Genomic DNA, 16887 nt, shown 5'->3' with positions numbered 1-16887 from the left:
CCAGGGGGTGTGCTGAGGCCACTGGGATCTTCCTCACGCAGATCCCTGAAGCAGCTGGGGGATGGAAAAGAGGGTGAAAGGAAGGCACGGCTGTTGGCTCCTCTGGAACTGGAACTGAGGAATCCTGAAGCATCAATGCACCCTCACCCCACAGGGAGCTGAAGCAGAAATGGGTTCCCCGAAAGGCATTAATGCCACAGGCTCTCAACTGTCACTTCACTGTGAGATGAGATGTTGGTCTGAGTGGGGGGGGGGGGGGTACAGACGTGGGTGAACAGGCACATCCCATCCTCACAGACCTCCCAGTCACCAGGCAGAGACAGACATGGATCAGTACACAGGACACGCCGGCAGTAGGTAACGTGTGCTGGGAGGAAAATCAAGCGGGGTCAAGGCTGGAGATGACAGGAGGGGAAGGAAACCATTTCAGACCCTCAGTCAGGGAAGGTGACATCTGAGCGGAGACCTGAAAGTGGTGAGCCTTGTGAATATCCAGATGGGGAGGCTTTTTAGGTCAAGGGGGCAGCAGGTGCCAAGGCCTTGTGGTGAGCGGGGTTTGGCACACTGCGGAATGGCACGGGGGCTGGGCTGGGGAGTGAGGGGAAGTCTGGTGAGCAGCAGGGGTGGACAGGTCTCAGCTGGGCTCTCATGGGACCCCGAGGCCACCTAAGCCTTAGAGGCCTCCTGCTACTCCAAGAGGCCACGCCTACCTGTTTAATGCTACACCCTGGTTCCCGGCGCTATGGATGGATGGAAAATGATTTCAACTCTGAACCTTGTCAATCTCAGTATCTGCGAATGTCATTAAAACATATTATTCCCTTCATCATCTGCAATAAAGCAGAGCTGAGAAATTCAAGGTCCCTTCAGATCCTAGAGAAGACCCCATAAATAAGGGCTGAAGAGCTTGTGTACAGTTAAACAAACACATCAACACTCTGATCTAGGGGTACAAACCCCAGTGTCAGTGCGAGATTCTGGCAGTATAAGAATAAGGAGAACCTGGGAGACTCATAAGTTCCTTCTTTTTTTTTTTTTTTTGGATGTTTGTGACTTTTCCTTATTAAACCTTTTATTTCGTATTGAAGTATAGCCAATGATGGAATAGAAAATGGCAGCCTACTCCAGTATTCTTGCCTAGAAAATTCCATGGGCAGAAGAACCTGCCAGGCTACAGTCCACGGGGCTGCAAAGAGTCAGACATGACTGAGCGACTGAATACACATACACATAGCCAATGAACAGTGTTGTGATACTTCCGGGTGGACATCAAAGGGACTGAGCCATACATAACACAAGTATCCATTCTCCCAGAAGTTCCTCCTCCATTTCCTGCTTAGAACACTTACAAAGTCAGTCAAAAAAGAGCCACTACCTGGTGGCCCATGCCTTTTTACTGTCACTATATGGGGCTTCCCGGGTGGTTCAGAAGGTAAAGAATCTGCCTACACTGTGGGTGACCCGGGTTTGATCCCTGGGTTGGGAAGATCCCCTGGAGAAGGAAATGGCAACCTGCTCCAGTGTTCTTGCCTGGGAAATTCCATGGACAGAGGAGCCTGGCGGGCTGCAGTCTAAGAGGTGGCAAGAGTTGGATACAACTGAGTGAGTAAACCAGCACCACCACGTGGGCAAAAGCCTCCTCCTCTTACATCTCAGTGACCTGGGGCTGGGGTGGAACTGCGCATCTAAGATAATTATCTGTAACCTTACACTTGCCTCTTCTTGGAAAAGGATAATCAGGAAGGCATTTTCTTCATGCAGGGTCCGGTTTTATCTGCACAAACCCATCTGCCCTGAGTGTCTTGGGGAATGCTCCTGCGACAACATGGTTGTTGGGTTCTGCCTGCGCCCTTTGAGTCATATTATGCTAAGAACATGCTTTTAAAAATTAAATCAGCCTTTCTCCCAGTGAAGGTCAATGCCGCAGCTCCACTACCTGAGTTCTCCCCACCCATAGCTGCCCAGAAACGTGTACACAGTGCCCACGTCCTCCTGATTCACACCCCCACTGCCGGGCTGTGTAGACTGCATTTCCTCATTGCACACGAGGGTGCTGCCTTTTGACTCCGTTGGAAGTTCCCCTTGCTCGCTTGGGTGAGCTGTTTCTGCACCGGCCTGAGCCCCACATGAGGGTGGATTTATTCTCATCACAGCTGTGGAGAACAGTGGATTTATTCACACAATAGATCAGTGCCACCAGCAAAAGCCAAATGGTACATTTAAATTTATCCCAAAGCTGCTCTTTTCTGCTTGAAAACTACCCCTCTTCTGTGAACTGCACTTTCTCCTCGCTTCGCTAGAACTTGGCTTTCATCTCTGGAAACAAAAGAGTGTATCAGCTCAGGAGATTTACCGTGAATGCAGCACATGTCACAAAGAAGATGTGAGGACACGGGCTGTCCGGTCAGCTTTCCAGCCAGGCGGCTTTTCCCCACCCGCCGGCTATGACTCAACGATTCAGAGTCTTAGCAAAATGACCCCTTCCCACAGGCAAGGGGTCTTTGAGGTCAGCTGGGAATCCGATGAAATGGCAAATATTATATCCGAGAATCACAGAGGTCTAGTGTAGAGCTCATAGACTCGAAGCCCAATGGCTGAGGCAAGCCTATAGATTGTGTTGAGTGTCTTTTGTAATTGGAAACAGATGTTAAGTTAAAATAAATTAAAAAAAAAAAAAAAGAGGAAATCCACGTGAAAATCGGGATTCCTGGTCTCTCTTGAAAAGTCATGTGATCTGACAGCCCTTGCTGGCATACCTACGTGGCAGCTATGAGGTGGGGAGGGGCGCCCCCTGTAGGCAGGGCATTGGACCTCCAGCTTCCACAGTGGTGGTCACGTGCCCGTCAGCCTGGCAACTGCGTGATGTGTATGGTGAAAGGTCCAGGGAAATGGCTGACTTAGACCCGTTCTGTCTTGAGCTGCCCACACTCCCTCTGAAACCCAACCTGGAGGGGAATGGGGGCTGCCTGCTGGGAGGATCGCTGACATCTGAATGCTCCAGAGCGTCTATGCGTTTTAACCTGACTCACTGAGCATGCACACACAGCCTCATCCAGTTACCTGCTTCCCATTCCCATAGTGCAGGAGACCGGGACAGATGACCACAAATGACTCCCACATGCAACTTGCCACGTTGCGCTGTGACACTGCCAACACCCTCCATCAAGAGGTGAGCGCTTGCTCAGTTGCTCAGTCACGTCCGACTCTGCAACCCCATGGTCTGCAGCCTGCCAGGCTCCTCTGTCCATGGGGATTCTCCAGGCAAGAATACTGGAGTGGGCTCCATATCCTCCTCCAGGGGATCCTCCTGACCCAGGGATCAAACCTGGGTCTCTTAGGTCTCCTGCATTGGCAGGCGGGTTCTTTACCACTAGCACCACTTGGCAAGCCCCCCATCAAGAGGTAGCCGGAGCCTATTTCTCTAGCTGGGCTTGGCCTGGTGACTTCCTTTGGCCAACAGGTCCTTCACAGTCACGACTGAGCAGATCCTTTAAAAAGAACTTACACGCTGAGGCGTGTCCTCTCTGGCTGCCTAGAGACCCCCAGGTGCTGGATAATGAGACCACATGGAGCAGAGACAAACTGTCCCAGCTGAGGTCCTCGGGCCAGGGGGCCTGCCAGACACTGTGAGTGAGGCCACGTGAGACCACCCAGCCCACTAGCTCACTATGGAACCAGCCAGTCCACCCGCAGCAATAATAAAAAGCATTGTTGCTTGCAGCCACGACAGCATGCAGGGGATTGTCAGGCAGCAGGAGATAGCTGATACACCTGGCTTGTCAAAGCCTGTGCTCGTCTCATCTCTAAAGCTTGTTTGGAGGCCTCTAGGGGCAGATGCTCTCTGCAGCCCTTGACACTCATCTTTCCGCTGCTGTCTCTTCGTGAGCTCAGGAATGCACATGATTTTTAATGATGTTCAAGGAAGGTGTCAGCCCCCATCTCATCACCGACCAAGCAACTTCTGCTCTTTCCTCTTGCATATTACAGTCCTTTGCTCCGTACCTGGCCTCTGAAGAATTTGTAGCAAAATGTCCTGTGTGGTTAATTTTTATATGAAATGAGCAGCCGTTGCTTTCAGGCTCCAGAGACAGTGGCCTTCATGGCACCCATGTTTTCCTTCAGGGAACCACCTCTTCCCCAGCCTCTCAGTCCACACGGTTTGGAGGCAACCACATCTACCCCCACTCCTGGCCCTGCCTGGGCCCACAAGGAAACAGGTGCCTCTCCCTGACTGTGGAGTTTAGAGATCAGTTCAGGGGAGAGCTGGTTCTTGGACTCTGCTGGGACTATTAGGCAGAGGAGACACCAGGGACCGTCTCTGGGCCATGCCTGAGACTACAGATGTGGTTCCCAAAGTGTGGTCCCTGGAGCAGTAAAATCAGTATCACCTGGAACTTACTAAGACTGAAAACATTTATGTTCCACCCTAGATGCACTGAATTAGAAACTGGGGTGTTAGTTTGCTTATTTAGCAAATAATTCTGATACATGTTCAAGTCTGAGATGCACTGGATTAGAGGAGAGTAGAGTAAGTGATGAAGAAACACCTTCCTGGTGATGGAATCATCTGAACACCTGGATCCCACCATGCCTGAGGCCAAACCATAGTCCCAGACCTTTCAGATCTGTGAGCAATACATTTTCCTTTGTTGCTTCAGCCGATTTGGATTTCTGACCCTTGCTGTTAATAGTGAACACTGACACGTGTTATGAGATGCTGGACTTTGGCAGAATGGTCTTTCTGCAGCAGGTCTTCTTGACAGCAATGCTAACGGCAGGGCCGTCAGGGTCTTCTAATTCACTCGTGTTGAGGGGTGTTACTTTATTTCTACGTTGGCAGCTTGTCTGGGAAAAGTGGTTCAGATATATCACTTCCCTAAAGCACTCTGACACCTTGGACAGTAAACTTTCTACATTAAAGACTAATGTTCTCTCACCTGCAACAAGACAACAGGTCCTTTCCTGGAAGGCTATTTGATCGAGACCAAAGTAATCCAAGACATGAGACCCTTTCATTAGAAGCAGGCATAATTATAGTGATAGAGAGGAATTAAACTCTCGTGGAGTTGCCTCATATGTACATTTAATTGACACAAATTCAATTTTATGGCTTTGGCCAAAGATAAAGGGGCAAGGAGAGAAATAACTCTTTTAAGAGTGCAGGCCATAGGTTACACTTATGGTAATGGCTAGCTAGCTAGCTAATCCAGACCAACCCATCCCTGGATCACAAGCAGAAAACCTGGACCAAATAGTATTATGAAAATCTGTTTATAAAGAGAAATCTGTTTGAAGGCATGGAGAGTGAATAAGGCAGGAGACGAGAAACCCACAGAGGTGAGCGCAGCACCTGGGAAACGCTTCCCCTCAAGGTGCTGCTGATTCTAAGAGCTGCTGCAAAGCCGAGAAACTGAACAGAGCTGGTGACGGACTTGGGGCTCCAGCCTGAGAGTCAGGGTGACCCAGAAGTAGCCAGGAGTGAAGGGCACACAAAGGTTAACAATATAAGCAAATCCAAATTACGACTGACTATTGTAACAAGAACAGTAATAATAATGATGATGTCTGGTGAGGTTTAATATTTACAGAGAATTAAAATGCATGACAATAATAGCATTTAATTTTGGAGAGGGGTAAATGAAGTTAGACTTGTAGAGTCTCCACGGAATGAGCAGCAGTAAACTTGCTAATTTAAAGGAGACGTTAATAAGTCAAGAATGCATGTTGCAATCTCTGGTAATGACTAAAGAATAATAAAAGAATGTATAACTAACAAGCTAATAGAGAAGAAAAAAGAGGGATAATATAAAGTAATCAGTTCAGAATAGGGCAAGAAAGGAGAGGAAAGAGGAACATAAAACAGGCGGAACAAATAAAAACAAACAATAAGACGGTAAATTTAAAATCAAATCTATCAGCAATTACATTAAATGTAAATGGACTAAATGTGCCCATTAAAACACATAGATTGTTGGAGGATAAAAATAAAAACCAATTACATGTTGTTTATAAGAGATAAACCCCAGTGTAAGGATGCAGAAAGTCTGAAAATAAGAGGATGAAAAAAGATGTACCACATAGAAGAAGATTAAAAAAAAATGCACCACATAAACACTAACCAAAAGAAAGCTGGTTGACTTAAAGACAAAAGCATTCTTAGAGTGAAAAAGAGACAATACATGGTGATAAAAGGTTCAATTCACCAGAAGACATAAAAAGGCTGATTCTGTATGCCCCTCACAAAAGACATACCCCCACAAACAGAAAGTAAAGCATCTAAGCAGTACAGATTTTTCTTGGAAGCGGGTAAGTGGGTTTGATTCTTCTGTCCTTGCGGCAAGTCAAGGTCCTGTGCCTCTGGAGGCATGGACATCCCAGGTACCTCAGCATAATGCCAGTGCTTAAAAACACATTCTTCCTACAACCCAGGCTCTAAACATATCCAACTGCTTCTTCTGGGGCTCAGCCAAGAAGCTATGGTTGTCTCCACTCTGGAGGAGCAACGACTCTCTTGGGCTTAAGGAAAGATAATGTGTCTGTATGGGGTTTTCTAGATAGAGCTGCATATATGCTACACTTGATCATCAGTTGGAGGGATTTCAAGGGTAGATTTGGCACCTATACTTCTTTGACCTTTAGGACCTCATCCTTGTGTGACAAGTGGTTCCAATATCATCCCATTTCAGTGTGAGGGTGGTACAACACTATGGTTTTCAACTTCCTTTTCTTCAAATTTGGCTTATGTAGGAGCATGCACATTTATCAGATAAAGGCTGAGCTCCAAATCTGTTGAAAATGAGGATTCCACCACCTCAGTGTCCTCTTTAAGGGAATCAATGGGACAAGCTAAGAACCAAGTACCAGGGACAGCTGGTAATCTGATATTTATCAGATGGACCCACTGTTTATGCAAAGGCATGCTTCTTTGCCACGGTGGCCAGGAAGCTCACAGTCACGACTGTGAACCCCGGCCTCAGGCATTCATTTGTTTACCCCCTGGTGTCACCTTATTGTTCTGACTCTTGTGTTCCCTTTACCTTCATTTCCTTACATATTTGTTAAAGTCTTCTTGCACTACCCAGTTTGTCATGTCAGAACTTCCTGGAGAAAGGCAGATTATAAATAATTGATGAAGCTCGACTTCTCAAAATGCTACACATCAAGGTATGTGTTACCTGTTGACTTGTTGAAGACAAACCCCTAGGACCTGTGGATGTCACCTTACTTGGAAATAGGGTCTTTGCTGATGACCAGGTTAAGATGAGGTCATTAGGGTGGGCCTCAATCGAACATGACCAGTGTCCTTATAAAAAGAGTAAACTTGAACCCAGAGACAGATGTGTAACGGGAAAGCACACAGTGAAAGTTGGAGTTATGTTGTCACAGAGCAAGGAACTATCAGAAGGCAGAGAGAAGCCTGGAGCAGATTCATCTCTAGTGCTTTCAGAAGGAACGCAGTCCTGCTGACACCTTGATTTTGGACTTGCCAACCTCCAGAAATGGGATGATAACTTTCTATTGTTTAAACCAATTAGATCTTGGTACTTTGTCACAACAGCCTAGGAAACGAATACAGTATTCAAAATGACTTTACTTGATACGTGGTTTAACTTTAAAAATAATAACAGTTAGGGGACTTCCCTGGTGGTCCAGTAGTTGAGAATCCACCTTCCAATGCAGGGGACACAGGGTCAAGCCCTGGTTAGGGAACTAAGATCCCACATGCCACAGGGAATTAAGCCTGCATGCCACAACTAAGAAATAAAGCAGCCAAATAAATAAGTAAAGAAATATTTTAAAAATATTGTTATATATTTATATTACTGAATATTAGAAAAAATAGACCAAGTGACTCCAATCAGTAGCCTTTAGGTATCTCATTGTTTAGGACTAGGCGGATATAGGTGTGTTGCAAGCCAAGAGCAGTTTCGTTGGCACATGAGGGGCCATGCGATAGAGTGGTCAGGGATAGACCCCCTCTGCGCCAGGTTTTTAAGATTCCTTAACCTCTCTGTGTCTGGGTTTTCTCTGTATAATAGTGTTGATCATAGCAGTACCTACTACACAGGATTGTTTGGGTGATTAAATGTAAGATTAACATGTGTGGTACAAAACACAGCCTGGGAGCTGATTCAGGGGTTTATAAGTGCTGGCTCTTCATTGTATTACCCAGAAATGTAAATATCTAGTGATCGCAGCCCACACAAGAAGGAGGGCGGTCCCAGTGAGCCCAGTAGGCAATCAGGAAGGGTGCTTGACCACCCACCCCATGCTGCTCCCACTCTACCAGGGTCTCTGGAAGGTTCCTACACAATGGCACGCTACCTTTGGTTTCATTTAACACCTTGTTCTGGAGAAATTTAAAAGCCGTTATTAATTTTTCATGTGGAGTGAACACCAGCAGTACAGACTGGAGCCCTGTCGAGTTGAGCAGCGGTCAGTGGAGCCAGTCGGGGTGTAGAAGGAACAACAGCCCAGGAATTGTTACACTCTCCACCAGCTGACCTTGAGCAAGGGCTTGCTTTGAGCCGGGTGCTCCTCTAAGCTGACTCTCCATCCAGCCTTTTAATCCTTATAGTGACCCTCAGGGCAGAGTGCTCTTCTTTTTAAAAAAAAAATTTTATTTATTTAGGCTGAGCTGGGTCTTTATGGCTGCACGGGCTCTTCTCTAGTTGCTGTGAGTGGGGGCTACCCTCTAACTGTGGTGCCCAGGCTTCTCATTGCGATGGCTTCTCTTGTTGTGGAGTGTGGTTACTCCGAGGCATGTGGAATCTTCACAGATTAAAGGGTTCAACCCATATCTCCTGCATTGGCAGGCAGATTCTTTACCACTGAGCCACCAGGGAAGCCCCAGAGTGCTATTCTTATCTCCACTTGAGAGATGGGCAAAGGAGGCCCAGAGAGGTTAAGTAACCTGCCCAAGGTCACAGAGCTGGTAGGCCGAAGGGCAGGATTTGTACCAGGTGGTCAGGTTGCAGAATCTGCCAGGTCTGTTTTCTGCCAGGGTTGCTGGGCTGGTGGGCTGTCAGCCCAGAGCTGCTGGTGGCCCTCTCACCACCTCTAAGAGCTTTTCTGAGAATGAAGGGCAAAAAGGAGAAAGCTGAGGCGGGAGGCGGGGAGAGGCAGACTGCTGACACATTTTAATCACTGGGTCCGGCTGCGCCCAGTGATCACACCACCTTCAGAAGTTCATTTACATGGATTGATGTAGACGCTTTCCCTTCAGTCCACTCTTTTTATCACTTGCTAGCTAAAACGCCTTGTCTTGGACTTCCCTGGTGGTCCAGTGGTTAAGAATCTGCCAGCCAATGCAGGGGACATGGGTTTGATTCCTGGTCTGGGAAGATTCCACCTGCTGCAGAGCAACTAAGCCCGAGAGCCACAACTATTGCCGCCCTTGAGCCCTAGAGCCTGTGCTTAGCAAGAACCACCACAGTGAGAAGCCTGCGCCCCACAACTAGCCTGTGCAGCAATGAAGACCCAGTGCAGCCAAAAATAAAAGTAAGGAAAAAAAAAGATAAAACATCTTGTCTTGTATTAGTATAGTGCTTTCTCCCAGCTGGGTGGGGCTTGATAAGGGTTAATCAGTGAATGCCTGGGTGCCCCCTGCTCACAGTCCCTTGGCCAGACCTCCAACCGTGACCCTCAGAGTCAGAGCTCTTGAGGGTCAACACAGCTCACACCCAGGACTGAAAGGAGGGTCCCTCATCCACCCCGGGATGGGGAGCAGCCTTCTGCTCAGCACCGCCCCCCCCCCCCAACCCCGGAGCTCCCCAGCCAAGTGGTGCTCCACTTGCCCAGTGGCCTTGCTTGGTGATGAAGCCAGTTTTGGCTCCTTCCCTTTCCAGCCCTCTTCCAGAAACCACCTTCCAATTAGATGACTTGTTCTGGAATCCTTATCTCAGAGTCTGGTTCTGGGGAATCTAAACCAAGACAATATTTACATAGCAGGGAGCAAACACTCAGTAAGTGGAAGGATTGCGGCTCCTTCCTCTACCTCCTACCATCTGCCTGAGCTGCTTGGAAAAGAGCTTCAAGCTTGGAGTGCACTGGTCCAGGCCTGGGTGGGGCTAGTGGTAAAGAACCCGCCTGCCAATGCTGGAGATGCTGGAAACAAGGGTTTGATCCCTGGGTGGGGAAGACCCCCTGGAGCAGGGCATGGCAACCCACTCCAGCATTCTTGCCTGGAGAATTCCATGGCCAGAGGAGCCTGGTGTGCTATAGACCATGCAGTCGCAAAGAGTTGGACACGACTGAAGTGACTTAGCATGCACACACGCGTATATAAACTATATAAAGTATATAAGTACATTATAAGTAAACATATAGTAAATATAATAATTGCTTATAGTGGTGGCTGGTTCATGGTACGCACTCAATCATTAGACACCCTGATTTCATTAGAAGGGTATCAGATGAATCTTTCATCATAAACTCCTTTGTACCTTTAGAATGTAGTATCATCTGCACACATCATTACCTATATAAGGTAAGAAAATTCATTTAAAAGTAAAAAGACAAATAAAAGAAAGTTTCAGTCATAACCACATCTTAGTTATAGACCCAGAAAGTAACTATGATCATTAATTTTATGTGTCCGCTCAACTGAGCAGAGTCAGCCCTTCAGTCCAGAGTGCAGAGTCCAGCTCTTCAGTCAAAGCCAATAGTCCTGGCTTGCCACAACTAGAGGAAGCCCGCACACAGCAACAAAGACCCAGCACAACCAAAAATAATAAAATAAACTAATTCTAAAAAAAGTAAAAAAGTAAATTTCTCCCTCTATATGTGTGTGTGTGTGTGTGTGTGTATACACCTATTATTGGTTCAGTTTCTCTGGAGACTTTTTTCTTTTTCAAAGTTTTTTTTTTTTTTAATGTGGACCATTTTTAATGTGGTCAATGCAACTGTATTGAATTCACTACAACACTGCTTCTGTTGTATGTTTTGATTTTGGGGGGCCACGATGCATGTGGGATCTTAGTTCCCAGACCAGGAATAGAACCTGCACTCCCTGCCTTGGAAGGCAAAGTCTTAACCGCTGGACCACCAGGGAAGTCCTTCTCTGGAGACCTTGACTAATAATACATTTGCTAAAGATCAGCTCACGCCTGGGGAAGGAGGGTGATGAGGCAAGGACTCCTCCTTCATGGCACCCCACTGAGAGTGATGCCAGCCCAGTGCCAAGCCCGATCATGGACCCCAGAACTCTTACTTGAGCACGCCCTGTCTTGATCCGGGAACATGGTTGGGGGCTGGGGACTCAGGTGTGGCTCAGGTTTGCTGGGAATGAAGACCTCAGCGTTGTCCTTCCGCTTAGCAGACAAATTCCTTTCCTTTTTATTACCTGTAAAAACACAATTGTTTATATGTCAGACATTGAGTGCAAGCAGAGATGGCACACTCTGCCCAGGCATCTGTTTATTTGTCTGTTCACTTATTCATTCAACAAATATTAATGGAACCCCTGCTCTGGCACCATGCTAGTTTGGAATTAGAGGTGTGAATAATACAGACAACAAAATAAGTTTTTTGGTTTAAATAACAGCTTAAAAAAAAATAAAGAGTACGAGTGGGCTGTGAATTTGGCAAAAGAACTATGAAGGTTTGAACATGACCCAGGTTTGGGGAGGGGGCTTCCCAGGTGGTGCAGTGGTAAAGAACCCCCCTGCCAATGCAGGGGATGCAAGAGACACGGGTTCAATCCCTGGATGGGGAAGATCCCCTGGAGAAGGAAATGGCAACCCGCTCCAGTATTTTTGCCTGGAGAACTCCATGGACAGAGGAGCCTGGTGGGCTAGAGTCCCTGGGGTCGCAAAGAGTTGGACACGCACACAAGTTTGGGGACAGTGGTTCCAGAGTTTTAGAACCAGCAAAGGTTTAAGAACATGAGAAGACAGGGACTTTCCTGGTGGCCTGGTGGCTAAGACTCCACGCTCTCAATGCAGGGCCCCGGGTTCAATCCTCGGTCAGGAAACTAGATTCCACATGCTACAACTAAGAGTTCACATGCCATAACGAACAGCAAAGATCCTGAGTGCTGCAACTTAGACCCAGCACAGCCAAATAAATAAATATTAAACAAAAAAGAACATGAGAGGACATGCTTGGGAAAGCGGGAAAGCAGTCCGGTGGGCAGCGAGGCAGGTGGCTAAATGGACTAAAGAGAAAAATCAGGGAGAGAAGTGTAGTCCCTGGACTTGGGAACCCCCAGCCTGGGAAGGCAGAAAACCTCGGGAAGTTTCTGCTGAAATTCCGAGGAAATCCTGGGGTCTGTGATGGCCCAAAGGAGGGAAGCCCCAGAATCAAGGGCCCCATGGGATTCTTGGCAGCTGAGGGTATAGATAATGGGGACGTGGGTGAGGTCTGTCTGATTTACACTAACCTCTCTGCCATTGCCCTCTTGACTTTGTGAAGGGCATATGTTTCTCTACACTTTCTGAAGTGGCTGCTCCCTGGTTGTCCTGATACCCAGGGCCCAAGGGAAGACCTGTGTGTGAGCCAGAACCCACCATGTCCAATGAGACAAGACGAAGAAAGGAGAAGGGCCAATGCTCAAATGGAGACTGACTGCCCAAGTGCTGAAAATATGCTGCTGATGGTAAGAATGACAGCTAGCATATATTCAGTTCAGCCTCCAGAGGACCCAGGCACTGGGTCAGGCCTTTGGCACACGCTTTCTCATATATTTCCCCGGCCGGCCATCCTAGTGAGTGGAGAGTAGGCAGAATAACGGACCTCAAAATTGGCTACATCCTAATTCCCAAAAGCTGTGAATGTGTTAGGCAACAAAGCAAAGGGGAATTAACTGTGCTAATCATCTGACCTTAAACTAGGGAGGTTATCTTGGATTATCCTGCTGGACCCAATGTAATTACATGGGTCTTTAAAAGTGGGCTTCCCTTGTGGCTCAGCTGGTAAAGAATCCGCCTGCAATGTAGGAGACTTGGGTTTGATCCCTGGATTGGGAAGATCCCCTGGAGAAGGGAAAGGCTACCCACTCCAGTATTCTGGCCTGGAGAATTCCATGGACTGTATAGTTCATGGGGTCACAAAGAGTCAGACATGACTGAGCGACTTTCACTCACTTCACTTAAAAGTGGAAGAGGGACAAAGTTTCAGCTTGGGATAATGAAAAAACTTCTGGTGAAAGACAGTGGTGTTGGTTACATATAGTGTGAGTCTATTTCATGACACCAAACTGTGCTCTAAAAAACAGTGAAGAAGGGACTTCCTTGGTGGTCCAGTGGTTAAGAATCCACTCGCCAATGCAGGGGACATGGGTTCGATCGCTGGTCTGGGAAGATTCCACATGCCATGGGGCAACTGAGCCCATGGGCCACAATAAGAGAAGCCACTGCAATTAGACAGTAGCCTCCGAATGCAGCAACAAAGATTCAGGGCAGCCAAAAACAAATAAATACATTTTTTAAAATGGTGAGGAAGGTAAAAGAATAGAAATGTTATGTATACAATGTTACTATATTACATACAGAATGCTATAATAATAAAGGAATGTTACATATATTTTTCACAATAAAACACACACAAGTGGAAAAGGGCTGCTGATGAGGAGGATCAAAGGGAGATGTGACTACAGAAGAAAGCCACAGAGAGGCAAGGGTACCAGCTTTGGAGGTGGAGGAAGGGGCCAGGAGCCAAGGTACACGGCAGGCTCTAAAAGCTGGAAAAGGCAAGGAAACAGGTTCTCCCCTGGAGCCTCCTGTTGACACTGTGATTTTAGCTCATCACACTTATGACCCACAGAACTGCTGCTGCTAAGTCGCTTCAGTCGTGTCCAGCTCTGTGCGACCCCACAGGCTCCTCCGTCCCTGGGATTCTCCAAGCAAGAACACTGGAGTGGGTTGCCATTTCCTTCTCCAATGCATGCATGCATGCTAAGTCGCTTCAGTCATGTCTGACTCTGTGTGACCCCATGGACAGCAGCCCACCAGGCTCCTCTGTCCATAGGACTCTCCAGGCAAGAATAAGATAATAAATTTGCATTGTTTTGCTCATTTGCTACAGCAGCTGTAGAAAACTGATACATACTATTGCAGACTAAGGCTCTGAGGTTCAACATTCTTCCAAGGTCACAGAGCTAGGAAGTGATAGAATCAGGATTTGAGCCCTCCCCTTAACCGCTTTTGGCTTCCCCAGTGGCTCAGGTGGTAGAAAATCTGCCTGCAATGCAGGAGACCCTGGTTTGATCCCTAGGTCGGGAAGATCCCCTGGGGAAGGAAATGGCTACCCACTCCAGTATTCTTGCCTTGGAAATCCCATGGACAGAGGAGCCTGGTGGGCTACAGTCCATGAGGTCACACAGAGTCAAACACGACTGAGCAACCAAGCATGCACGCGTGCTTAACCACTTCATTGCCTTTCTCCCGGCTCCCTCTTCTCCATAAGATGGCCCTCCAGCAGTTGTGGAGGTCTACCTTGGCCATCAGAAGGCTATACAAGGCTATTTCCTAGGGCACCAAAGGACTAGACTCTTGGGGCAACCCCAGAACCCTCACGTCTTCATGGAAAGTAGACTGGAACACTCATTTTGTACCGTGTTCCCCACCTGCCCCTCCCTCCTTTCCCAGGCTCACTCAGCTCCAGCCACACTGGCCCTTTCTCTGTCCTCAGGTACCCCAAGCTCTTTCCCTGTTCAAACCTTTTATGCTTGCTGCTCCCTGGACCTGGAATGCTGTTCCCATGGCTGCCCCCCTCTCCTCATTCCTGTCTCAATTTAAACATCACCTCCTCTGAGAGGGCTGTGCTCACCATTCCAGCTACCGGCATCCTTCTCTGACCCTGGTTCCCCAGCCAGTGTCCTGTTTTATAATATTCACAACTTTCAAGACCATCGGGGTACCATTCTTTCCTCCTCCCTGAATTCCTAACCTGACCCTGACCCTGACCCAACTCTCCCCTTTCCAGTTACTGGAAAAATAACTTCTGCTTTTCTCTATGCCACTCACTCACTGCCCCTTGCTCACAAGGAGGATGAATGGGGTGGGAGAGAGTCGGGGCAGGAAGCCATCAGGGCTCAGTCCTTCCCTCTGGGTGGTAGGGGGGAGGGGTTGCCCTCAGGTCACAATGTCCCCTTCCAGACGCCATTAGCATCTGGGGCCAGGGTTTGTCTACAGAGGAGGGTCAGTACTACCTAGCCACCAATCCTATCAGTTGGAAAGGTGATCATTTGCTCCCCATCTATCCCATGGCTATCTCTCATTTGTTCCACAACTTAGAAGGGGAAACAGAGGGACCTGGGATTACTTACTGGCTTCTGAAAGCCCAATCATCACTTTGTAATCTAATACGGTTTATTTATTTAGCCTTAGGCAGAAGGAGAAGGGGACGACAGAGGATGAGATGGTTGGATGGCATCACCGACTCAATGAACACGAGTTTGAGTAAACTCCGGGAGTTGGTGATGGACAGGGAAGCCTGGCGTGCTGCAGTCCATGGGGTCACAGAGTCAGACATGACTGAGCAACTGAACTGAACTGAACTGAAAGGTTAAGAGCACAGGCTCTGGGCTCAAACTGCTGCAGATTCATTTCTGCTCTGCTCCTTCCTGGCTGTATGACCTTGGATGAGTTATGTGACATCTCTGTGCTTCCTTCTCCCCATCGGCAAGACAAGTGCAATGACAAGACTTTCCTTGGGGTTGTAGTGAGGACTGAATGAGGGATTATATGGAAAGCCCTTGGAATAGTGGTTGGCTCGTATCAGTAACAACGCAGTGCTGGCAATTGTTATTATTTATCTGGTTAAGTGCTAATTGTCAGGGTTCCCAGGTGTTACCAGCGATAAAGAACCCGCCTGCCAATGCAGGAGATGTAAGAGATGTAGGTTTGATCCCTAGGTCGGGAAGATCCCCTGGAGGAGGGCGTGGCAATCTACTCCAATATTCTTGCCTGGAGAATCCCCAAGGAGAGAGGAACCTAGTGAGCTATAAGTCCATGGGGTCGCTAAGAGTCAGACACGACTAAGCAACTAAGCACGCATGCACTTATTGTCTGTTTTCTCTGCTAGGATTATGTGATGTAGGAGAACGACTGGGCTCGTCCTGTCCTGGCGTAGTACCTGGGCCATGATACATGCCCAGTAGATGAATGAAGGAATAGCCCAGAACCAGGCACATCTTTTCAGGTTACTGCTGACTGCTCTTGAGTAAATGTTCAGGAGTGGCTCAGAACTCCAATCCCATGCTAGAGTCTGGGGGGACCTTGTAACAGGCCTCCTGCCTGCTCCCCTCTGTGGGAGCCTGTCTCCTCCTGAGGCTAAGAAGCTGCAGATGAAAGCAGTGGCTGAGGGCGGCAGTAGGGGGCATGTGCGCTGCCCTCTACCCCCAGCAGACATCACCATAGTCAATGCGGGGCCTGCCAAGCAATCTGTTAAAAAATGTAAAATGGCAAAAAAGTGAAGCTCTCTCTTTCCACTTATGGGAAAGTATCACTCTTAAGGGCTTCCCCAGTGGCTTAGCAGTAAAAGAATCAACCTGCAATGCAGGAGACCCAGGTTTGATCCCTGGGTCAGGAAGATTCCCTGGAGAAGGGAATGGCTACCCACTCCAGTATTCTTGCTGGGAAATCCCATGGACAGAGGAGCCTGGGGGCAGAGACAGGGGTGGCTACAGTCCACGGGGTAGCAGAGATGGCCATGACTTAGGGACGAAACAACAATGACTCTTAAACTGCCTGCGGTCCAACTGCTCTCCTTCAGTGGCCTGGTCTTTCACACCTGGAAGCGAATGTCATGCCCACACCCATCCCTGCCACAACCCCCATTTCCAGGGCAGGGGCCCAGTCAGTCTCTTCATAGTCTTTTCCTCCACCTGTCCCCTTGGAGGAAACACAAGTCACAGCACAGATGCAGCCCCACGGGTCTCACTCA

At 48.0% G+C, this 16887-nt stretch overlaps 1 protein-coding gene across 4 annotated transcripts in view; it reads right to left on the bottom strand.

Moving 5' to 3' along the window:
* The window catches only part of KATNIP (katanin interacting protein), a 228715-nt gene that overhangs the window by 97697 nt on the left and 114131 nt on the right, over window positions 1–16887 (bottom strand). For all 4 annotated transcript variants that reach the window (XM_061153071.1, XM_061153072.1, XM_061153073.1 and 1 more), the window contains one exon: window positions 11213–11344. In XM_061153071.1, coding sequence (XP_061009054.1) covers window positions 11213–11344 — 132 coding nt within the window. The remainder of the gene's footprint in view (window positions 1–11212; window positions 11345–16887) is intronic.

Source organism: Dama dama, chromosome 10, assembly GCF_033118175.1.
Source record: "Dama dama isolate Ldn47 chromosome 10, ASM3311817v1, whole genome shotgun sequence".
Taxonomy (NCBI): Eukaryota; Metazoa; Chordata; class Mammalia; order Artiodactyla; family Cervidae; genus Dama; species Dama dama.
This window is presented reverse-complemented; position numbering and strand designations above follow the sequence as displayed.